This window comes from Sinocyclocheilus rhinocerous, unplaced genomic scaffold, assembly GCF_001515625.1.
Source record: "Sinocyclocheilus rhinocerous isolate Xijiao unplaced genomic scaffold, SAMN03320098_v1.1 scaffold1405, whole genome shotgun sequence".
In the NCBI taxonomy this organism is placed as follows: domain Eukaryota; kingdom Metazoa; phylum Chordata; class Actinopteri; order Cypriniformes; family Cyprinidae; genus Sinocyclocheilus; species Sinocyclocheilus rhinocerous.
The window spans coordinates 1,541,740-1,566,385 of NW_015645543.1; the positions used below are offsets into that span (position 1 = coordinate 1,541,740).

Sequence of the window (24,646 nt, forward strand, 5' to 3'; positions counted from 1 at the left end):
CATTGACTGCTCTAAAATATGAGACACCAATGTTTCAGGAGTTTAGGACAAAGAATAAGACACATGTAGCCTATATTTGATAACTGTTTTATTTCTTATTTGGGTTTATGTATATGCTTTATTTTAAAAATTAACTGTTTTTTTTTTCCCAAGGCAGATGCCAGTGTTTCCTGTCATATCAATGCAAAGATTTGATTTCAAAACAGTATCATAGCTATTAAATATCCTTTAAATCTGTATTTAACTTCAGAATGATCTCAAAGTAAAATGAGGTCCTAAAGTGGTGGCTGTGCTTTAAAATTAAATTATTATAATCTTAATTAAAGTGATGAAGGATTTTGTAAAGTCTGACTGTAATCAGTGTTGAGTACTACTGTAAGGTTAACCCTGCCTGCTTTAAAATGTTCAAAATGATTAACAGTTTAGAAAATGTAGGGGAAAAATACAAATAAATAAAAATTAGAAAAGTGATCAAAAAGTAAAGAATGCAATCAATTACATTACAGTAGTTTAAAGTTGCACTACTCGTTACTTTTTTAATAGGTTAACTTGTAATCTGTAACCTATTACATTTCCAAAGTAAGCTTCCCAGCACTGAACATAGGCCTACATTAGTTTCGAACGAGAACACATTAGTCATTGAAGAGCAATAACACTACGGTGCTTCTTCCTCCTTGCTTGCAATGCAACACAAGCACGGGCCGCAAGATGGCAGCTACAAACCTTGTCAAACTAAAAATATCCACAAGCACAGAGCACGAGGAAGTGAGTTGCTAAGGAAATCATCCTTGACGACAGGAAGGCGCTGGAAACAAGGAACAAGGCTACTGGGATTAGCGTTATCAGCTCATTGCCGTATTGCCGATCAGTGAATCGATTAATCGATTGTGGTACGCGTGTGAATTGTAACTGTTCTGCTTTGGGTCGCTAATTAGCTCCCGTTAGCGATCTGCTAGTTTTAATTTACCCTATTACCAGGTATCTGTAGAAAGACTTAACTGAAACCTAAGGCTGTTATCTAAGTTAAACCTGTTTTAATGCATCTAAAGAACTTGTAACAAGTTTGAAAGTGTATTCATAGCCGAGAAGTATGACGTTTATGAATTTTATGTCAATGCTAAAAACGATACAGTATGAATAATCAATCACAAACATGTAGACAGAAATGGTTAAGATATAACGTTATGTTGGAGCAGAAAAGAACGATTTGTCAGAAAATGCGTGAATCTAAATATATATGAATAGTGGTGTATGAAATTGGTTATATAGTCATTTGGACTGATGGATGTGATAACTAACATACTTCATAATGATATTTCAGGACTCTTATGGCAGAATTGCATATAATTGGACAAATCATCGGGGCCACCGGATTCCCACAGAACAGCCTCTTCTGCAAATGGGGTGTACACGCAGGTATCCTTTTTATTTTATTATAAAATATTTTATACTCTGTTAAAAAATGAAGGTTTACAGACCCCTAAAGGGATGTCGTGTTAATAAAAATGTTGTATGCAAAATCATTGTATTTTAATAATTTTGCATTCTCTCCCAAAAGAGAGAGTGAATGCAAAGTTCTTCAGGAATACAATAGTTTTGTGAGAGAACACAATGTTTCATGGGGGAACACACTATTGCAAAGTAACCCAATTATTTCGTGAGAGAACATGAACACATTGAAATTTAAAAAATAAATAAATTTTCCTCCCATCTCATAGTTTTTTCTTATGGGCTTTGTACAGTGGTGACCAAAAAGCGTTGGTCTTATAGACAAATATTGTGTTTGTCTTGCATTTTAATGGTGTAAAGAATTTTTTTTGTTTTTTATTTTGTGAATTTTTATTTTAATGTTTATTTGACATCTCAAAGTTTGCGTTAACACCTTTTTTTGTGCCATTTAGGAGGAGCATGGAGACTTCTTTCTGGTCTAAAGGAAGGCCAGACTCAGGTGGACATGCCTCAAACTGGGGACATGGCATACTGGAGTCATCCCATTGATTTGCACTACACTACTAAGGGCCTACAAGGTATTCATCTTGTATTTTAGTGTCGCAGAAAGAGTTTATAATCACTTAAGCATGATTTAATATATAGAGGTGTTTTCTACTTGTAGGATGGCCAAGGCTTTATCTCCAGGTGTGGCATCAGGACTCTTTTGGCCGATGCCAGCTGTATGGTTATGGTTATATCCACGTACCATCAAGCCCAGGACAGCATCGTCTGCAGTGTGTGACATGGCGACCGCTGGGATCCTGGCAGGATCAACTTGCTGAGATGTTTGTTGGAGGAGGTCCACAGCTGCGTTCGCCAGATCTCATTTACAGTGGCGCAGACAGATACAGACTCCACACAGTTGGCATGGGCACAGTTGAACTAGAGCTGTGCGTTATTCTGCGCCACTTTGACAGATACGGTGTTGAGAGCTGAGAACGGACCACAGGTTGTCATATATTTCAGGTCTATGATATATGGAGAGGAAAAGAAGGTAAAATATTTTGTTATATTGGGCAGGAGGTAGTTATATAAGGTGTGTATGAATGTAAGTGTTGTATGTTATACAAAGAGTTGAGTGAAATGGTGAGTGATAGATTTATCTCTACAGACTGATAATGTGTTTTTGTACTTTGGATCTCAAACAATACTTTTTTATTTCATTTTGTACACTTTGTATGTTTTATAGAATTCTATTTTGTTTTGATGCAATTAAATTGGGCAGTTTTCAAAAATTAAACATTTTTAAGTCATTCATCAAGAATTGATATGAGAAAGACCTGTCAAAGAAAAACCTGATGCAGTTCAACTCAGTACATAGCGTCAGTACGGTCCTATTTTTTTTCTCAATGTAAACACATCTTTCTGTAACATTTTGTAGCAGGCTCTGTGTTATGTAGATAGTGAGAATCAGCTCTTTGTCACATTTTGCTCATTTCCTGTGTGGAGTTCAAACTGTTTTAGTGAGACTAAAAAAAGACAAAAGGGCGAGTAAGATCACAGCTCATTTTTGCCATCAGCACTCAGCAGGCTACGGTGAGTCAATATTTATATTTAAAATATATTTAAAAGACTACTCAATTTCATATATATATATATATATATATATATATATATATATATACATACACACGCACAAAGGGCGAGATCACAGCTCATTTTTGCCATCAGCACTCAGCAGGCTACGGTGAGTCAATATTTATATTTAAAAAATATTTAAAAGACTATACAAATTTATATATATATATATATATATATATATACATACACACGCACACACACTCTGTATATATCAACTGTTCTGAAGGGGTGAAATTGTTTTCACCATCCTGTTTCAGAATTGTTTTGAAAGGGCGTTAAAGAGTATTTTAATGCACTCTTTTGCATCCTGCTTCTGTTGAGGTTCATCAGTTCCTCTCTTAAATTCTGTTTCTTTATATAGAAGAAAGAGGGATGGGGGAGGGTGTTTTTTTTTGTTTTTGTTTAAGTTGACGAGTGTTTAGTTGTCCTAATTTTTGGTACCTCTGCTAATTTGCTGTTTAAAAACGTTCTGCTTTCTTCTAAGAGTTCTAAGAGTTGAAAGTAGGATACCTCCTTTGGGAATTGAGTCTGCATTCTGTAAACACAAGATGTGGAAGATATTCTAAAAGATAAATTGCAGCCCTAGCATAATTTCTGAGCTGTGCCATTTAACTCTTACCTTAACATACCCAACTAACCTCATTAATTTCTTATTCATTAAAAAAGTTTTACATACAAAACGTTTGAAAAATATATTCAAAATCATGCATACTCACACATGAGATAGCAGTATCCTAAAGACCACGATATACTTGCGTCAAAGTTCAGCACAACAGCAGAAAAAATTTCCATGTCATAGAAAGTGAAGTCCCAGAGCACACCCACCTATTACATTACTGTCATGCATTAAGTGGACACTATATAGTTATCGTTATAGTTATCGACCTTGAAGTATATAGTATAAAGTTATAATTGTTCTAATTCTTTGAAAATGGTGAATCCCACACTACAACTATAACGATAATGATGCAGAAGAACAATAACATTGGAATCACTTTCAGAACAATTTTTTTTTCTAGCTGATTAGCAATAAGAACATTGATTATCATTAAAAAAGCTTGAGGATTTAAAGTAACAGACAACAAAACTGCAGTGTACGGCTATAATAAACAGACCATTATCATAATTATTTTAATAGTTAAAATTATTGGTGTGAACAGGCCTTAAGAAGGCTTTAATGTAACATTATTTAATGAATCCTTGTTTAATTAGGGACATATTTCATAACATCTTGTTTCGTTCTAAATGTTTAATTCCTGAGTGGATAGCAATAACCAGCTGACTCCAGGCATATGAATGCCATCATGAGTTAAACTAAACCCTTTGCCTCACATATTGTCCACAGTTTGGGTTCAATCTACAGGGGAAACTACTGTGCTGCAAAGGAAGTGTTGTGTCATTTGGTTAAACTGTGCTGCTTCCTTTTCCTCTTTTGTCATTCATTGAGTTGAGAGCAAACTAAGTGTTTTCAGAACAAGGGTACGGCACACGAAAATAACTACTACTTTGAACCTCAAATACTTGTATTTGTTTGTTCCTGTTGAGCGGGACCCAAGGAAGTGAAATGAAGCATGGTGGCTTGCAAGGACATCTATTGTGTACTTTCGATGGACCTCTGACTTCATTGGTGAGATTTGTTTGTTTTATTTCAGATCCATTGAGGCTGTTGTGCCAATATTGGCATCAGTATCTCAGTGATGTTTGGGTTCTGATTCAAGCTGTTGGGTTTGAAGTAAAGAAGACAACACCAGCTTACGCTGTAGCAATGCTAAAGTGACGCCAGCATTGTATCTAGAAGTGCTCAAGACCTCTAATTTCTGTAACCATCTAGTGCCACATTCAAAGACTCAACATAAATTCCAGCAACGCTGACCATGAGGGCGGAGATTTTATTATTGGCATTGCAATGCCTGTTGGGAATTGTGCACTATAGCAGAGCATTGTCAACATGCAGTCCTTTAGACTTACAACTAATAAAGAGAAAGCGCATCGAAGCCATTCGAGGACAGATTCTCAGCAAGCTACGACTGTCTAAGGAACCAGAAGTAGATGAGGAAAAGGTGATAGACAACATCCCAGCAGAGCTCATCTCGGTGTACAACAGCACCGTGGAGCTGAATGAGGAGCAGGCGGCGACTCCTGTACACCAACCTATAGAAGATCCTATGGAGGAGGAATACTACGCTAAGGAAGTTCACAAGTTCACCATGAAACCGAGTGAGTGGGTCTGTTCTTTCTCTATTGTCCTGTCGATTATTGAATGATTACAGCGCCTTACTTTGTGTTATGGCTAAAATGCCATGTGCCCGATGATTTCCTCGGAGAATTGAGGGTGCGTGCGATTTATCTGACCACAAACAGGAAGGAAGGCTGCTAAGTGAATGCTAATGAAGTTACTCAGATCCTGGATTTAGAGTTCCTTGGTAAACTACAGTATCACTCGACTCCAAACATCTCTTGATCTGTTATTGTCTCTTAAAACCTTATTTGGATGAAAATGACAACAGTGGTTTAGGGAGGTTTTGTTGTTCGGTGTCTGACACGAACTTGCAAAACCACCGACAATGACAACAGTCACTCATTTTGAGGTTTCCCATGCCTGCAGCAAACATTAAAATGTACACACACACACACACACACACACACACACACATATATAAACACACTATCACAGTTTTCCACAAACATTTTAACCAACATTTCAACATTGATAATAATAGGGACTGGTTCTTGAGCAGCAAATCAGCATATTAAATCTATCATCATAGATTTCTGAATGTTCATGTTGACACTGAAGACTGAAATAATGGCTCCTGAAAATGTAGCTTTGCCATCTCAAGTATAAATTAGACTTCAAAATACATTAAGATAGAAAACAGTTATTTTTAATTGTAATAATATTTTACAATATTACTGTATTTTTGAACATAAAAAGTTAGTTAAATAAGTTTGTTCAAATGTTTCTGATTCATTTGTCATCACTCCAGTTTTACCTTTAGATATCTATAGGGCCTTTCGCACCGCTTTAGTTCCCAGAACTAAATGTACAGTACTAAAGTACTGGGACGATTTTGCGCGAACTATTTCCCAGTACCATTTAAAGGGTTGCATTCGCACCGACAGTGTGTACTTTTATCAAGCGTCAACATATTGTTTGTGCAGTATGACTATATCATTGGCACCTAGTTACAGAGCATTGTTGTCATTCTCATTATAATACAGAGATGTTCCCCCACAGCTCACAAACACAAACACACACACAAAAAAATAGTCCTTTGTTCCTTCTTTCTGTGCTCCATTTAAACAGCGTCTTGTAAAATATAAAAGGACATCAAAGACATATTTACAAACATATTTCCGACATTTTTGCTTTCTATCTCATCACCAGTGGTGGAAAGCCCGGACAAGCTCTTATGGTTCAACATCACAGATATAAGCCACAAATTGGGTTTAAACCACACAGTCTCCCAGGTGGAGCTCCGTCTGCATATCTGGGATGCTTCAATGGCTCCTGATTCAGAGCAGAGACTGGAGCTATATCAGGTCACTGGGAACAAATCACGCTACTTGGAATCACGTTTCATTTCCAGACTAATGATTGGCAAGTGGCTGTCGTTTGATGTCACACAGACCTTGAAGGACTGGCTGCAGAGGAATGGTGAGAAACAGCGCTGCCTGCCACATGTGACCTTGTGTGATTTTGTGAGGAAGTATCTAATCTAATGTAAGATTAACCTAGCATGAAAAGTAGCTCATCACATCAAATGACCCACTCAGGGCCGTTTCTAGCCAATTTGACGCCCTAGGCGAAATCCCTATTTACACATTTACACATAAATCACACATAAATTAATTTTATTACATTTTGATTTGGATACTATATACTATACTACTACATATTGTTTAGATATTATCAATGGCTACTTTTTTGTCTTTATCTGTTTTTTGTTCAATTTTTTTGTTGTTGTTTCTTGCAACATTGATTTAAAGTGTCAGTTATTGCATTATTATTTCAGTCAAACCTATAAAACCCCTTTGTTACCCCAAACTACATTTAAAAGCTTTATCAGTGGCATAAAAGTAACCAATGCAGCTACTTAATCATTTGCTACTCGTTAACGCGTTAACTTCCCCTTTAAATAACGTGACGCTCTGCCCTCTATGACGCTGCTCCCATTAAGCGCTGTTGGAAGTGAATGAATTGATTCAGCATTTCGACACCTCCGTAAGGATGCATTTAACTCGACAAAGTGGTCTAATAAAGGATGTATTGATCTCGTGAATTAGCGAATTTTACTATACAAATATTTTTTAATTGGATGTTAAAGTTTATATGGGAATATTACATGACACGCTGATCCTTAATGCATTGGCGCAAAAAAAAGCACACCTTTTGGACAAATGTGCCACAAATACTGCCTAAACAAAATACAGATTTTGTGCACTTTATTTGCTGTACCAATATTTTAAATTGGCCTTTGAACTTAGCTTTATTGCATGGCAAAAAAAAGTGTTACCTTGCCAAAGCACTGACAGAGCCCACTGATCTAATGGCGTTGTTGAGCGCTCCAAATGCAAACTTTGCATTCAACAATCAGGCAGCAATTGACAGCACTCTGATCTAGTGGCATACAGGCATCGTCAGATTGACAGTACTCTAGCCCAATAATGTTGGGGGATTCAGTGGGGGCAGTCATATTTCAGGGTGACCGTGCCACTCTTTATCACAACCCTGCTAAAAGTGCCAGTACGTGCGCTCATTGGCGCCCCTTCAGCTGGTGGCGCCCTAGGCGACCGCCTAGCTCGCCTATGCCTAGAAACGGCCCTGCACTCAACTGTATCTAATTATTAAAATCTTTAATCTTAATGTTGAATTTATTGTAGTAAAAATGTTACATTTTCTAATTAGAATTTAGCCATGCCCCCCCTGCATACATCAGTTAAGAATCAAATAATGATGAAACACATTTTTATTTATTGTTAGTATGTCTATTAATAAATACAAACCAGTGTTGTTAGTAACTAAAACTTGGATTTAAAATTGTTTTTAGTAATTGAAATAAAGCTATATATATAAGATTTATAACATGTAAATTACATTACACACTTAAAAAAAATTGAAAAAACATTAAAAAAAGAAAAGAAAACAAAAAATGTAATATAAAACTAAAAAATTACAAAAGCACATAATACAATTAATATTTTTAATTAAATTAATTATTAGTAATTATTAAATATAACAGCTATTTTAAATTATGAATAAATAGTACATAAATATACTAAAATAACACTGTTGCAAACCAACATTTGCAGAATTTACAAACTTTTACCCTTTCTGGTGTAGTTCTTTTTGTATTTGCACTTTAATTTTAAAGATTTTATCTATTTAATTTTCATGCTGATGTAATCTTTATATGATAGAAGATATCAAACACACAAATCAGGGCTTTAAGCTAATGTCCTAAAACTTTCCTTACAGAGTTGAAAAATTGCAAATGTTATATATGTATGTATATAAAGTGACAATAAAGACATTAAGACAAAACACACTATCACAGTTTTCCACAAACATTATATATAAGTAAATAAAACAGTACAGTACACAATAATATTTACATCATGATCAGCAGGTTAATCTTCGGTTGATGATCATTTTTCTTTTTATATTACTGAAAACACTGCCGCTGTAACTGATGTATCAGTTTAAAAGAAGTGTTTATTACACGTATACATTGTTTGCATCATAAATAAAACTTTATCTAAAATTTGATTCATAGAGGCAGAGCAAGGATTTCAACTGAAGATGGCTGATAACTGTGAGCCTCAGAAGCAGTTTCCAATCAGAATAAAAGGTTTGTGAATTAAAAATGAAATCCTCTATGTCTTGATGTCGATAGGACAAGTTAATATTGCTCTTTGTGTCTGCAGGTTTGTCTCGTACAAGAGGTGATAAAGCCCCCTTAGTAGAAAATGTGCCTAGGCCTCACATTTTGGTAATGTCACTTCCTCTTGACGGCCACAGCTCATCAAAATCTCGCAGAAAACGTCAAACGGAAACAGATCAAGTTTGTACCGAGTGAGCCTTTTATGAGTCAGCATAAAATAAAATTGACATTCTTTATTCTTACTATATCAAACGCCTCACCGTGTGCCATCTTCATGTTAAATGCAGTAAGTCTGCGGGCTGCTGTGTGAGGAGTCTGTACATTGACTTCAGCAAAGACCTGGGCTGGAAGTGGATACATGAACCTTCTGGTTATTATGCCAACTATTGCACTGGCTCTTGCTCTTTCGTCTGGACTTCAGAAAATAAGTACTCACAGGTAGTAATCAGGACTGTCAGATGCTTGGAAATGTTTTACAACTGGACTGTTTCGAAAATATGGCTCTGAAATTGTCTGGTTTTCTTTGCCTGCAGGTTCTTGCGCTGTATAGGTATCACAATCCTGGTGCATCTGCTCAACCCTGCTGTGTACCGCAGGTTCTAGACCCACTGCCCATCCTTTACTATGTGGGCCGCCAACATAAGGTCAGAATAAAATTCACTGATGTTTTTAATATCACTTTCATCAGTGGTCAACAGAAATTTAATTGAAATAATGTTAAAACATTCCGCAGGTAGAACAGTTGTCAAATATGATTGTGAAGACCTGCAAGTGTTGCTAAAAGCTCTGTCACCGTTTGGTCCTGATGAGCAAAATCAAGAGAGGAACATCTTGAGGCAATTGTAACCCAGTATTTTTTGAGGGGACTATTTTATTCCTTTTTTTGGTCAACTTGTCCTTTTCATTTTATTTGACTCCACTGATACCACACTTAGATGTATTGATTGTTTTATACTGTTGTACATTTATCTTGTGAATAACACTCTACATGTGCTGTACTTGTTGTCATAAAAGTGGTCATATTCATTGTTTGATATAAAGGTGCCAAAAGTGTTTACTATTATTTAGCAGAAAATCAAATTGTGACTTAAAACGTTCATCACAGTTCAGGTGTAGATTGTTCTGTCTCTTTTGTCAGAAACTACTGAAAAAATGTTGCATTTAAAAACTATTGGACATATGTTTACTGTACAGTATGTATTAAGTGGAATATGATAATTGTCTGTTGATATCTGTACTTCTAGGTCAACAAGCATTGCTTACTTATTACTTAATTATGCTGTTGACATTGAAAACCTTATTTTTAAATACGTGCTTGAAAATGATTTTAAATTATTTTTTGTAATTAATCCATCTGAAAACACAGAACAGGCTGTTTTAATACCATGATGCATTAGCTCCAGAATGAAGCACTGTTGCTACAAGGTAGTTCAGGGTTTTGCAAGTCTGTGCTGTTGGTGTAATTTTATTGCGGTATACTGTATTTGTGATCACCACTGATTGTTTTTAGTGCATGTTGTTGTGCTGTTTTTCCCAGAATTTCCCAGAACAATTTCCTGCCAGCTATTTTGTTGTGGCTTTAGAGATGGCAAGGCTTTTTCTTGTTTATTTTTTATAAAGGATGTGAATTAAAAGTTTCTACACTGCATTTTATGTAATTTATTTGACTCTTACTGAAAATATAACCGAATTAGAGCCAGTTAATTCTGATGAATTATGTTTATGTACCGATTTGTTGTTTATAACCTACTGTATATCTCCTTGGCCTCAGAAACTATACAGCCATTCCTGATTACAGTAGGCTGCCAACACAGGCATGGACATAAACAAATAAATTGATATATATCAGTAAAAACGCTCAATAGACTTTAAACGTGGTACCAGCATACTGTAATTAAATTAATTATAAATGAACAACCAATACAAGAGAAGAGTTTGAGGATATTCCTTAGATTTTTGTCCTATGCTCCCATCTAGTGGAGCAACTGGGATAAAACTATTTTAGTATTATTTGCACTCTCCCACAAACGAATGTAGATGAATACTGGTTCTTCGACATGTTTCTAACGTGATTAGATGTTTGTTGATAAAAGATATTCTGACATTCTGTTCTTTTAACATGGAATTTCAGCTCCAATAATTATTATACTTGCAAGGGATTGTGTTTTACGGCTTCCCAGCCCTTATGTAAATTAATTTACAAATATATATGGCGCCTTCTACTGGATACACATGTACCATACAATTTTAATTTGTTATTTTAATGTCACTAAACAAATACTATCTATCTATCTATCTATAAAACAAAATAGTTTTTTTTTTTTTTCAATTAAATCATCTTTGACTTTGGTATTGTAATATTGTGAACATGATCCAAACAAGATGGAAGGGGATTTGATTACCAGAGTTGATCACAGTGTTTTATCACATAAACCAAACTTTAATCTACCAGTTGGTGGAGTAATAGTTCAAATACATAAAAAAAAATAAAAAAAAAAATATTACATTCTCTGCATTGATAACTGCTTTCTGTTGACCAATAAGGGTGGCGCCTTCTACTGGATACACACGTACCATACAATTTTAATTTGTTATTTTAATGTCACTAAACAAATACTATCTATCTATCTATCTATCTATAAAACAAAATAGTTTTTTTTTTTTTTTTCAATTAAATCATCTTTGACTTTGGTATTGTAATATTGTGAACATGATCCAAACAAGATGGAAGGGGATTTGATTACCAGAGTTGATCACAGTGTTTTATCACATAAACCAAACTTTAATCTACCAGTTGGTGGAGTAATAGTTCAAATACATAAAAAAAAATAAAAAAAAAATATATTACATTCTCTGCATTGATAACTGCTTTCTGTTGACCAATAAGGGTTAGATACTGCACATTTTATTACCAGTTTCTTAGCTAGATTGTTTTACAGATTGCTTTATGATGGCTTTGATTTCTCAAGAGCAGAGGTTGCACCAACAAAAGCTTGCATAACTGTTGTTTTGAGCCGGGTATGACTGTGGATGAATTGCAGGGCACAAAAGTCAGTATTCTATAATACAGTAACTATTTCTCTAGCTAATGCTTTGAGTATCCTAAAATAAGCACATGACTTAAGCAGAAATAACCTTTGAGCATGAAGAACGCGAAGGCAGTCAAGCTTACAACAAATCATTTTAATGGATACAATTTAAGATCACAAGTTCACAAATGTTTTGGCAAACTAAATATGCATTTGCTTCACAAAATAGGAATGTATATAGAGATTTTGGTTTGTTCAGATGGTAAAATCTGTTCTGTGGAAGAAGCATTTCAGGCCAAAATCTGTTTATCTTCCGTTTATCTTAGCTAGATAAACAAAATGACCCTAGAAACTGAACAGATACTGAAAATAAGATATGGTGAGCTCATATCGTATCTATAAATCACACAATTACTTTCAAGAAAGCTGAAGCAAGTACATGTCAGAGCTTTTTAAAATGTAATTTAATGATGTAAAAGTGAAAATGTACAGTATTCTTTTCATGTCAGCATATTTTGGAAAAGTCATTTCCTATCAGATGTAATCATGACATTCTTTTCAGATGGAATGAACTGATGACGCCTCCTTTCTTCACGCTACCATTCCTGTACAGTCTTGTCCCACACTAGCTGTCCATGTGGCTCTTTGGCTCCTTCGGGCAGCATTGCCAGATAAACAGGAGTTTCTGCCCCTTCCTCTGGACTCTTGGTAGCATTTGGTCCAGCCATGTCTGTTCGCACCCATCCTGGACAGCAAGCATTCAGGAGGATACCATCACCTGGCCTTGTCTCGGTAAGAACTCGAGCCTGGATCCTTGATAGCACAGTCACACCGATCTAAAATAGACAGTAAACAAATACATGTTTAGTCTGGGCCTGCTTATTGCTAAAATACACTGCCAAACAAACCAGACTCCTTTTGTCAGGAAAAAAAGGATGTTTGTTACCTTGGTGGTACCATAGGCAGTGTTTGGCCAGCCCTGAGCCGTATGATCCCCTGCCTGTGCAGCCTGAACAAACTCTCCCATCAGCAGGCACAACTCCTCCTCAGATAAATCTTTATTTCGGAATCTGTTCAAAGGTAAACATGAAATCAAAATAAATATTCTACATGCTAAGTACTTTAACTGATCGCTTACTATGAAAACTGATTCACACACTTTGCCTGTAGTTCAGGACTGCACTGGTCAAGGGATTTCTTGCTAACAAAGCTGGACACGTTGACCACCCGAGCATTGGGTCGAAGTATCGGCAGAAGAGCATGGCACACCCACAGTGTTCCCCAGAAGTTGGTGCGCATGGTCACCTCAGCCTGTTCTCCAAATGGCTCTGTTGCTGAATCTAGAAAAAGAATTGAATTTCAAATGGATGTAATACAAAATATATAATATGATATAATAAATACTTTTATTAAAAGCTTATGTTATTAAGTCATATGGTATCCTTCCACTAGAAGATATAGTCCCCAAGGAGTCATTCACACAGAACATGTTTTTTAAATGTTGAAATCCTTTAATCTTGAGTGGTGCAACTTGCAAAAGACTCATGTGTAAGTCAAACACATCTGTCTAGCACAGTTCCATAGAAAAATAATCGAAAAGCTACACAGTGAAAAACTAAAAATATATATAAAAAAATGTATACAATAAAATAGAATAATAATCATAAACTATTAAGACAATTCCTAAATTTTTTAGCCAATAGCTTCATTTGGTGGAAGGTATCCTTCCGCTAGAACAGGGATGGGCAGATTGGGCACCTCCAGTCCTGGAGGGCCAATCCATGGCCAATAATATAATATAATAAATATAATATAATATAATATAATATAATATAATATAATAATATGTTAAAAACGCTATTTTATTAAAGGGGTCATATGATGATTTCAATTTTTCCTTTCTCTTTGGAGTGTTACAAGCTCTTGGTGCATAAAGAAGATCTGTAAAGTTGCAAAGACTAAAGTCTCAAATCCAAAGAGATATTCTTTATAAAAGTTAAGAGTCAACCACGCCTACCTAAAACGCCTCGTTCTAACACGCCCCCACATGTCTACGTCACGATGTGGGAAGATTTCTCACGCTTGAGGTATTCGGCCAATCATAACGCACTGGATAGCTGGCCAATCACAGCACACCTTGCTTTTCAGACCGATGAGCTTTGTAAAAATCGACGCGTTTCAGAAAGGCGGGGCATAGAGGAGAAACAATAATGTACAGTATGTGGAAAATAATGTGTTTTTTTAACCTTAAACCGCATAAACACATTTCATTACACCAAATGCACAAAATAATGTTCTTTTTAGCAGCATCATATGACCCCTTTAAGCCAATTCCTAAAGTGGTATCCATCCGCACAAAAACGCGATATGTTACAGTAGAATGAAAAACCGCAAGGTCCACAGACGAGTTTTTAAAAAGTGGATATCAAAACTTGAGCGCAGTGTTGCCACCTTAGCAATTCTGTTGCTAAATTTAGCAACTTTTCACACTACCCTAGCAACTTTTTCTTCCAAAAGCATCTAGCAACAAATTTAGCTATTTTTAACATTTATTTGGCAACTTTTAATAAGTGACTCAAACGATAAAAAATGCATACATTTTATCTAAATTACACAAAAAGAGGAAACCAAAGATGAGTACACACATCACGTGAATCAAGTTACTTGCTGTTTGCAATTGTTCAATTTAATAATAATAATAATAATTTAATAATTGTTCATTTATGATACACCTCGTTAGCTTGTACCTGCGATTGTCGATCACATAGTACACTGTAAGAAAAATATCTAGAAAAACGGAAAAGGTACTAGTAATTTTCCAGGATATTATCCGTTGTAACCCGAGAACACTAAATACTATCCGTAATTAAAAATGCAGGTAAAAAACCTGCGAAAAATCAATACGGAAAATTCCTTCATATTAACATAGTAGATTTTGCCCTATTTTATTTTTATTTTTTTACAGATTTTTAGAGTGTAGCATACTAATACACTGCTTAAAACTATTGCTCAGAATGTGCAGTTTTACAAGTTAGCTAATAAAATCTTAAATTGTTCAAAACGTGTAAGTGTTCAACAATTCAATGTTTTATTTAAAAATACAGTTGTTTATATTTTAATAGATTTACGAACAAATCTAAATTAACATATATAAAATATAATTTTTTGTTGAGATTTGATGCAGTGACACAATTTTGCGTCGTGATTACGTAACGACGTCATCGCGCAATGACATCGCAACGTCATTTAGCAACTTTTTAGCAACAAATCTACCTTCCTAACGCTCTTGGATGCAAGCCGCCGTTAAACCTCAACGAAGAAGAAGAAGACCTTCCTTTAGCAACTTCCCCTGAAAATTAGTTGGCAACACTGCTTGAGCGGCGCTGTTTTAGAACTTTATCATGCGCAAAACGCTGCAAAAGACGCAAGTGCGATATAGGCCTATTACAATAATATTATAACATACTTTACTGTAATACATTACAGCTATTATATATAGAATGCTTTCATTGTCGAATGTGTTATTTGTTCTTTGACACTTCTCCGTTGAAAAACAAGTCAATCAAAACTAACGTTTGAAGGCCATTCCCGCGTTGTTAATAAAAACATCCAGGCCGCCGTACTTCTCCTCCAGAAACTTCTTCAGTTTCAGAGAGCTTCCTTGGTCACATATATCAAGTTGGTGGAAGATTACGTTTTTGCATCCCTCAGATTTAAGTCCAGCAACCGCATCTTGTCCCAGTTTCTCATTCCGTGCAGTAAGGAGTATATCACCATTGAAACCTGCTTTGCACAACCCTTTCACAATCGCCAGTCCGATGCCTTTATTTGCCCCTGTAACTACAGCTACTGTTTTAGACATTGTGGGTTTCTATAGTCTGCCGTTAGGTCACGAAATAAAGAGTCTGCTGTTGAGCTTCGAGATGTAAGATTCTGAAACGTTCCGCATTTGCACAGGGCGCAGCTCCTCCTTTAAACCGGACAACAACAAAAGAAAGTGCAAGTCATGCTTACTCTTGATAATATGCTGATAAACTTTATTGATAGTTTATCGCCCTCTGGTAATTTAAATGAACATTATATTAAATGTTATAAAATATTAGATTATAGACAGTTATCAGCAGGCTGATAACTAGTAATAGGATCAGTAGACGAAGGTAAAATTGATGCAAAACTGAGAAACATGCTGCGTGTCAATGTGCCTACTTATTCTACGCCCTTAAAGTATGTACTCTTTTGGTGAAGAAAAAGTACACACTTTTGAGTGTGTAGTAGAAGAGTTTTTTTATTTTTTTATTAAGAATGACAAGTTTACAGAACAAATTGGCATACAACTTACATTCAAGGACAACAGTTTTAAGAGGGGCTTAGACTTACACAGAATAAAAAAAATAAAAAAGAACAAAAAATACCATTAAACAAAGAACATTCATTCTTTAAACCATCTATATTAATAAATTTAATAAATATAGATTAAACACATGGGATAAAAAAAAACATTATAATAAATTATATTTATCAAATAAATCTAACAAGATTCCAGCTTTTTTATTTTTTGTTTTTGACAAAGTTTTTGAGTATTGTCTCAAATAATTCTTAAATACAAACATGGGGGAGTGTAGTAGAAGAATAGGCAAGCTTTGGGACATACTATCACGTCACACAACTGCGTCTTTAAGGAAAGACGCTCTGTCGCATAGATACACGCACCCTGTCACTGTAAACTGGCCTGTCAATCATCTTATAGTTAACATCCTCCACACTGCATTTCATTTAACTTCCTACCATATTGGAGAGAAAAGAAGTAGCACATTGATCTGCCAGTCGCGGGTCTTTCATGCCGAGAACTCTGCTCATGATATTTTATGCATAATGATGCATTTAAAAGTTAACGACCAAACCGCCATGTTTGTAGTTTTTAACATGTTTTATTCGTGTTTGTAGTTCTGGACCGAATCCTTCGCCAAAGCGCAATGGATTGTGGGCAATATTAGCCATTAGTGTGCACGGATCCACACTTCAAAAATCGGCCTGAAATAGTAGACCATCCGGGGACTTTTGGCATACTCTTTTCAACATACTATGCTTTGGGACACACTTATTCTAATCTCACATACTCTTTAGGATGGATAGTATGAACATTGAGACGCAGGGACACATTCAAATAAATATAGGCCCTATGGCATATATTACAATGAAATAACTTGTCCTTTTTGTTTTGGCTAATTGCCATGGGGGAATAAATCTTAGATAATCCATCTGTAAAAAAGAAAGAAAAAAAATATTGAATTAGTAACTTTAGAGATGGGTCAAAACTATTAGCTTTCTAGGTTTTACAAGAAATACCATTTCAGTCTTTCCTCTTAAAATGTTTATGTTTAATTAAATGTATTACTTGCTGTTTATTTGTACGTAGTTGTGAAATTTACTAAAATTTTTAAATGAAAATTGTTTCAGTTATTTTTCGACCAGTTCTTTCTCTCTTGTTTAGAATAGGTGCAAAACAAATGTAATGTCACGAAACATTACCAACTCGACAGGTTTTGCCTTTTTAGTGACAGAATCAATGAGTGTGGGTCAAGAGGGCATGTAGAGAAAGCATTTAAAATCTACCTTGTTTATTGTGATTTGTCTTTATTTGCTGCCATCTGCTGTTCAAAAAATGTTGTGTCAAAATATTGTGCACGTTGCACATCAGGGCAGCAGGCCGTGCTGTAAAAGCATGTATTCTTTTTACAGTACTGCGGTAAACCATTGGAAAAGCATGGTCATATCCATAACAGGTTATTTACATTTTGTATACATTCTATTTTTATTGCCTGTCTTTGTTGCTTATCTTTAAGTAATGCGATTTAAATGCAGAGGTATATTAAGCAAACAAATAAACATCAGATCTTACCAGATTCAACTTTGGAATGTGGTTTTGCTGATTTCAGTCGACAGGATGCTCTGGAGCATCAACATATAGCCTATCAAGAAATGCTCTACAATTAGGCTGAAACAAGTAATTAGTAGAATACTGCAAAGAAACAAGATTAATCTGTCAATAATTAATAATTAACCTTTTAAATTTGTGAAGTGTAGACCTATAATGTGTGTTGATGTTGAAATCTATCAACCCATATCAATGATCTTCTCTTTTTTTTCTCCCACATTTCTTAGTGAAGAGAGTAACAGAACACATAGTAAACCTTTGTTGAATTACTTGTTTTCTTCAATGGAGACAAAGAGTGTGTTCATTACACTGTTTACTGACTACTGCTTTCTGAAGGCAACAAATCATCTTGCATGGAGACCTCAACATAATTGAGATATTAATGTTAGGAACGTCAGCTGTTTATTGACACAAAGAAATATTTGCCCAATCTTGTGTGGATATTTGAATAAATATTAACTCTTGTGCATCAATTAAAAAAAAAAAAAGTTACTTATAGAGGACAGAAATGTCTATGTCAAAAAACTCATACAAATTTAAAGCTTGGGAGTACAGACTTAAGTTTGTTCTCATTTTAAAGAAGATCCTTGGCAGATTATTGTTAAAGTAAAAAAAGCTAAAAATAGAGGTTTTAGAAAATGATTTATGAGCAAATTCTTATATAAAAACATATTTTATAAAACAAGTTGAACTAAAAAAAAATTTCTTGAAAATTAAAGCCATAAATTTAAACAAGTTGTGTTCCAAATTTGTGGTTGATATCACAAAAAAAATTCACTTTTAGTAAGATTTTGTTTGGGCGCAGTACCAAACTTTTCCCATAGATGCCAACAAAGCTCTGCTGGTTTACACAGCGGTGGGATTTGTGATTCACAGTAAAGTATAATTGTATTGTATTGTATTGTATTGTATAACTTTATTGTCCACCTGAGTGGAAAATTGTCTTTTAATTTCTCTCTCTCAAACATTACAGGGGCACACACACAAACACGCACACAACACACATACAAACCACACTCTGACATCCATACCAACACATCCACACATTTATAGCTGCATAATTTATCCAATTGGCTCTATAATATAGCAAAAGCAGAAAACAGGAAAAAAGTGAGCATTTGCTTTATAGGCCAAACCTGAGAAAATGGGACCATCTGGTAAAAAATAGTAAAATCTTTAATTTTGAAACCTTGTCAACATGAAAGCCTTTTATCAAAGATTGCATCATTTTAGTTAAATGGCCTTGGGTTAAGGTTACAAAAGGACGATTTTTGTCCTTATGGTCCTGTTTGTAACTATTTTGTGTACCTAGTGTAAAATAGATTTATTAAAGGAAATGAGGGTGAAATATTACAATTCTAATAAAAATACACACTTGTGCCAAAAATGTATGCTGCTGGCATTAACAAAAATGTCCATAAGTATGCAGAAGGTTAAGTATAAATTAGGGGTAAAATATTTGTGTTTATTGCAGATTAGAGTTGCCTGGCATAATTGCTAAACCATGGCATTAATATTAGAATTTAATTATCTCGGCAGGGGGAAAAAATGCCATAGACAAAACAAAATAATATATAGAAGAGCATAGAAACAGAATAACCTAATTAAAACTTTTAGGCCCATAACAGTATAAAATGTTTATTATAAATAGAATAACAATGATAACAAAATAGGCATTTGTTATTAGCACTATAATGTGTGACACAAAGTGTGTTCGGAGCCGGGGCCTGAATTGTTTTGGAGGCCTGTAAAGAGCACATCTGTTATGGTGATGCATTAGAGAGCAGCACATAGCCTTACATTAGATATGTATATCTCTTTTTTAATTATTTTATGTACATTGCTTACAAATAATATAAATTCTATCCATCTTTATTGATCAAGTGAAATATGACAGGCCTATTTTGACTGTTTAATAATCTTATGAAAAAAAAACATGCAAATCCAGTTAATGCATACACAGTTGTGCATTTTAAATACAACACATATATTACAAGTACATAATGTTCTGATTTTGAAAAGCATGATGGGGTTCTTTCGGGTCTTCGGATGTCAAATTTACTTGGAATTAGCATTCAGCTGAATTCAAAAACACTATTTAAAGTCACATACAAGTTAACATCATTTAGTTGTGTTTTCACTTCACAGATTAGACTTCAGTTGCTTGCTTCTCATACTGAGAACAGTATTGCATTTTTTTACACTCTCACTTGTGTTCCAAAGATCCTACTTTAAAAACAATAACCATTTTTTTTTTTTTAGAGCCAACCAGTCTAAAAATATTGTCTCTTAATGTTTTAACACTCATCCCATAGATAGCTGGATTTAGAATGGGAGAAAATATAATGAAATAAAGAGACATAAACATTTGTGTTTCAAAGGAAAGATAACTTGTGTCAAAGCGACTTTGTACAATTTCAAAAAAACATCCCACACTATAGTTCAGTACTGCAAATAAGTGTGGAGTGCAGGTCTTCAGTGCTTTTATTTTAGACTGTTTAGTGGTAGTAAAGCATATTTTCAGAATATGTCCGTATGAATAGAAAGTCATTGCAAGCTGAGGAAAAGAGTATACTACAACAAAAAACAATCCCAAAATGCTCTCAATATATGTATTCCCACAAGACATTTTGACCAGGTAAAAGTTGAGGCAGTAAACCCTCCCCAGGCGGTTTTGACAGATTGTTAAGCGCAGAGTCATAATAAAAAACACAACGAATGCCACTAAAGGATACCCCCATGAGAAGGCAATCAGTTTATACACTTTTGTGATCGTCATAATACTGTGATACTGCAGCGGGTAGCAGATGGCCACATAGCGATCGTAGCACATCACTGACAGGATGGTGAACTCTATGATAGCATATGTGTGCAGGAAGTAGATCTGAGCCTTACAACATGCCAAAGATACCTCATGAGTAGGAGACATTAAAGTACCCAGCAAGGGGGGAAGCAAAGCCGTGCCACCGTAGATGCCATTTACAGCCAAGTTACACAGAAAGTAATTCATAGGATTATGAAGCACTTTGTTGATAATTATGACAAAAATCACAATGGCGTTAGCAAAGAGTACAAGCATGTATAACATGAGAAAGATCACAAAGTAAAGGTATTTAAGGTCCTCCATTCTGTAAAAAGCTTCCAATACAATCGATGACACGGCGGATGAGTTTTTCATCTTAAAATGTTCAATACACTGTAAAAACAAAATTGGTATATTAGATTTTTGTCAAATATCTTTTTTTTTGTTTTGTTTTAGATTAACAGGTGTCTTTTTTCAGGATTCAGTCTCCATTGTCTCTAGGTGCTGGCAGCTTTCCAGTCCATCTGTAAAGTGAAGATACCTGCAAACAGTGGTCCAGATAGTTCATGACACAACAGGATGACACAACATGACTCTTAATTTACAGTGTATTTATACTGTTTATATAGAGTATTGTGTATGGCTTGTGTATGTGGATGGCTGTCTAGGGGTTTCAGATCACATGATCATTAAATCTTTAGATAATATCTAATAAAAAAATGTGCAAAATCAAGCGTAAGCGTTAGTTCTGGCAGGTCATGTTAGTCAAGCTAACGTGCACATTACATTTTTTAACTTTAATGATATCTGCAATACATTCATGTTGGTTCTGTTCTGTTTACCCCGGGGGGTTATCACTGCTCTCCCTGCTCTTATCCATGCTAGGCTGTATGGATGCGCAGGGAGTCCTTGCCCAGAACAGAACCATACTGCCAATCCAAACTGTATGCTAATTGTCAGTCATCTTTGATGATAGTGGTCCTGACAGAAACAAAATTGCATATGTGTTTTTCCATTGAGTGTCATATTTGATACACCAGTACTTGTATTATGATTTAGGTGAATATGGAGTTCATTCTAGGGGAGTAAAAAAATGTTTTATTCAGAGGCCAAAACTGAACAAAAACATGCAATTTGGTGCAGTTGCTGATATTTATGCGACCAAAAAGCAAGATGAAATTCAGCTTGTAATGTAAATCAATGCGATCTTCATAACAGTATAGCAGATACCTGAATAAAATGTTAAAAAATATCAATATGTCCCAATAATATGTCTTAGTAAGATGATATTTAAGTGCTTAGTTTTATGATCAACGCTCTGTATGCAATGCAACACAATGATGATTAAGAGATTGTACAAATAAACATTCATTAAAAGCCTGAGTTGTCATATTTGATACTCACATTTTAACATGACTTTTCTAGTATATTACCAATATTACTAACAATATAAAAGTTGTTCTTAAATTCACTTTAGAAAAATCATTAAAGATTTCAAAGCAAAAGTCATGCGTATCATGAGCTGAAGGTGGGCATTTTAGAATTATACTAAAAGGCCTTTTACTTGCAACAAAAGTAAATACCATTGGATGCTTTTTTGCCTTGGTTCTTCTGCGGATTCTCCTGATTTATTAAAGAGAACTTTGTATTCATTTTGCTCCGTGCCTGGAAGCAGGGGCGCCGTAAGGGGGGGAAAGGTTAGGACGATTCTAAGGGCCCGACGTTGGAGGGGGGCCCACCAAGGGGGGAACGCGATTTCTACCGAGGGGAACGCGGAACACGATTTCTACCGAGGGGAACGCGATTTACTGAGGGGAACGCGGAACACGATTTCTACCGAGGGGAATGCGGAACGCGATTTCTACCGAGGGGAACGTTAACGCGATTTCCGAGGGGGACCTCCGCAACCCTCACCCAAACCCCCTGAATGCAATTGCGATTTCTACCAAAGGGTAGGCTATACCACCACACACCACACTAGAGCCCTGCACGGGCCTCAAATTTAGACCCTAGCCCGGCCCTAGCTGGCCCAAGACGCTCAGGCCCTAGCCCGGCCCGTTTCCGACAGCTTATCAGAATTACTGGCCCGAGCCCGTCTTTTTTCCCCCCTTCTCCCAAAACAGCTTATACTACTGTTTCAGCTATTAAAATAGTTCAGTTTTGTATTTAATGGCAAAGTGATTACATTTCGTTTAGTTTTTTTATTAAGTTAATTTAGAAAAACGTTTGGAGCATTTTTTGTTTGTTAAATATAAGTTTTTGTTTTTTAAAGCTGCAGTCTGTAAATTTTGCCTCTTTGTCGCCATCTCTGTTTGAAAACCTGGAATTGCAGTTACTTGTGGAATTATCTTGCTTGCGTGGGTTGTACTCTGGTACGGCTCCAGGCAGATGAATCTAATGTTTTGAGGAGTATGTGTGGCAGTCAGTCACCGGCCACACCGGTGAGAATCCTATATTTAGTAATCACAGATTCTAGCCTACGTCTTGGAATCATGCTCGAATTTCCCGCAAAAACCTACCCGTACCACTCAATTTAGAAAACATTATTATAAGCTAATTGTTGTGAACCGGGCTAAAGTAAGGTGATAGTTTTGAACACTGGCTGGTTATGTATTTGCTCAAATATTGATTTTGGATAATTTTTAACCAAAAAAAGTTACGGACTGCAGCTTTAAAGTAAGGACCAAGCGGCCAGCGGCAGACTCATTTTGCCTTCTCAAATCATCACGACTTGCCTAAAATAAAATCTAGCTCATAGATATAAAACAGTTCAAGCATATTACAATGTTTTAAACGTTAAACCTAGATAAATGTGCACTATAACCAATAGTTTGTGCGGAGAGTGGAAGCTGAAGCACGCTTTGCAGGACATTAAGGTGCCAGCGCGATCACTTGTGTTTTTTTCAGTGGATAACCTACGCCATCATTTTTGCTCATAAAGGTATAAGAGTAATACACCATTCGTAACTGTAAAGAGTCTACTTTTATTTGTGTGCACTCCCAATATCAACAAAACGTTGTGCTTTTATAAAATAAAGAAAACAAATATGATGCGCTTTCTGCCGTCTCGTCTTGAACAGGAGCGCTTCACAAAAATGAACTGAAACTCAGCGAATACATGCCTCACAGACATGATAAATATATCTATAGAAAGCTTTAAATTACTACTTAATGAAATACAACAAATCAAAAAGTATTTAATTATAATCAGTCATAATTCGTAAAGATGCACTTCTCTCTAAAGGCGCGTCTGAGGAGATGGCGAGTCAGGATCGGCAACTTCATCCTTGTGACACCGACTAAGAAAACACTAGTTTATTAGTAAATAATTCAAATATCTCCTTACTATTTCCCCCTGACACATTTATGGTAATTACTTTTGCCAGTGCTTTGCTGCAAGCTTAAGCCTGTTGCTTGCATTTGAACGCAGAACTGTTCAGCTGTGCTGACGGCACGCACCATACACGTATGCTGCTGCCAGGGGCGCCGCTAGCAATTTTTGGCCCTATGAAAGAAAATGAGGTTGGGACCCCTACCGCACCCATTCCACACCGAACATACAAGCCAACCTAGTTATCCAAAATCTTTGTCTGCAATTTAATAATACTGACCTATTACTTTTGCTATTGCTTTTGACCACTAGGTATCAGTATTTAGTCAGAGACCTACCCATAGCCGGGGGAATATATTTGATCTGGTGGTGGGGCTTGATGTTGTAGTGCGGGGCTGTGGTGGGGGATTTTAAACAAAATCCTAATATTAAACAGCCCAAACACTTATAGATGAACATATAAATTAATGAAGACAGCGTTATATAAGAATGAATATATATTTGTGCTTTTTTGATTTTAGCTCAATAATATTTTTTTCTTTAATATTTGTATTATTTTAAGGGGATTTTACTAAATATTAACCTCTAAAT

At 35.6% G+C, this 24,646-nt stretch overlaps 3 protein-coding genes across 5 annotated transcripts; 2 read left to right on the plus strand and 1 right to left on the minus strand.

The window, feature by feature from the left end:
• The first annotated feature begins 775 nt into the window (after positions 1-775).
• Positions 776-2,709, plus strand: LOC107706523 (B9 domain-containing protein 2-like). Of its 2 annotated transcripts, XM_016510264.1 has the most exons (5): positions 776-875; positions 1,108-1,131; positions 1,322-1,416; positions 1,902-2,027; positions 2,114-2,709. In XM_016510264.1, exons 2-5 carry the CDS (start codon positions 1,109-1,111, stop codon positions 2,425-2,427), a joined length of 558 nt encoding a protein of 185 aa, XP_016365750.1. In that variant the 5' UTR covers positions 776-875; position 1,108; the 3' UTR covers positions 2,428-2,709. The 2 variants fall into 2 exon arrangements, with proteins under 2 accessions (XP_016365750.1, XP_016365751.1); XM_016510265.1 differs by lacking the exon at positions 1,108-1,131 and having other exon boundaries at positions 776-890.
• Positions 2,710-2,945: 236 nt separating this feature from the next.
• tgfb1b (transforming growth factor, beta 1b) lies at positions 2,946-9,997 on the plus strand. 2 transcript variants are annotated; one of them, XM_016510262.1, is made up of 8 exons: positions 2,946-3,027; positions 4,725-5,289; positions 6,461-6,730; positions 8,850-8,924; positions 9,001-9,148; positions 9,245-9,395; positions 9,491-9,601; positions 9,691-9,997. In XM_016510262.1, the coding sequence occupies exons 2-8, from the start codon at positions 4,947-4,949 to the stop codon at positions 9,736-9,738; spliced, it is 1,146 nt and encodes a 381-aa protein (XP_016365748.1). In that variant the 5' UTR covers positions 2,946-3,027; positions 4,725-4,946; the 3' UTR covers positions 9,739-9,997. The 2 variants fall into 2 exon arrangements, with proteins under 2 accessions (XP_016365748.1, XP_016365749.1); XM_016510263.1 differs by lacking the exon at positions 2,946-3,027 and adding an exon at positions 4,634-4,699 and having other exon boundaries at positions 4,904-5,289.
• Positions 9,998-12,159: 2,162 nt separating this feature from the next.
• cbr1l (carbonyl reductase 1-like) lies at positions 12,160-15,984 on the minus strand. The gene is made up of 4 exons (XM_016510266.1): positions 15,560-15,984; positions 13,146-13,326; positions 12,933-13,056; positions 12,160-12,822 (listed from the first exon to the last, which is right to left on the minus strand). Exons 1-4 carry the CDS (start codon positions 15,846-15,848, stop codon positions 12,583-12,585), a joined length of 834 nt encoding a protein of 277 aa, XP_016365752.1. The 5' UTR covers positions 15,849-15,984; the 3' UTR covers positions 12,160-12,582.
• Positions 15,985-24,646: the final 8,662 nt, after the last annotated feature.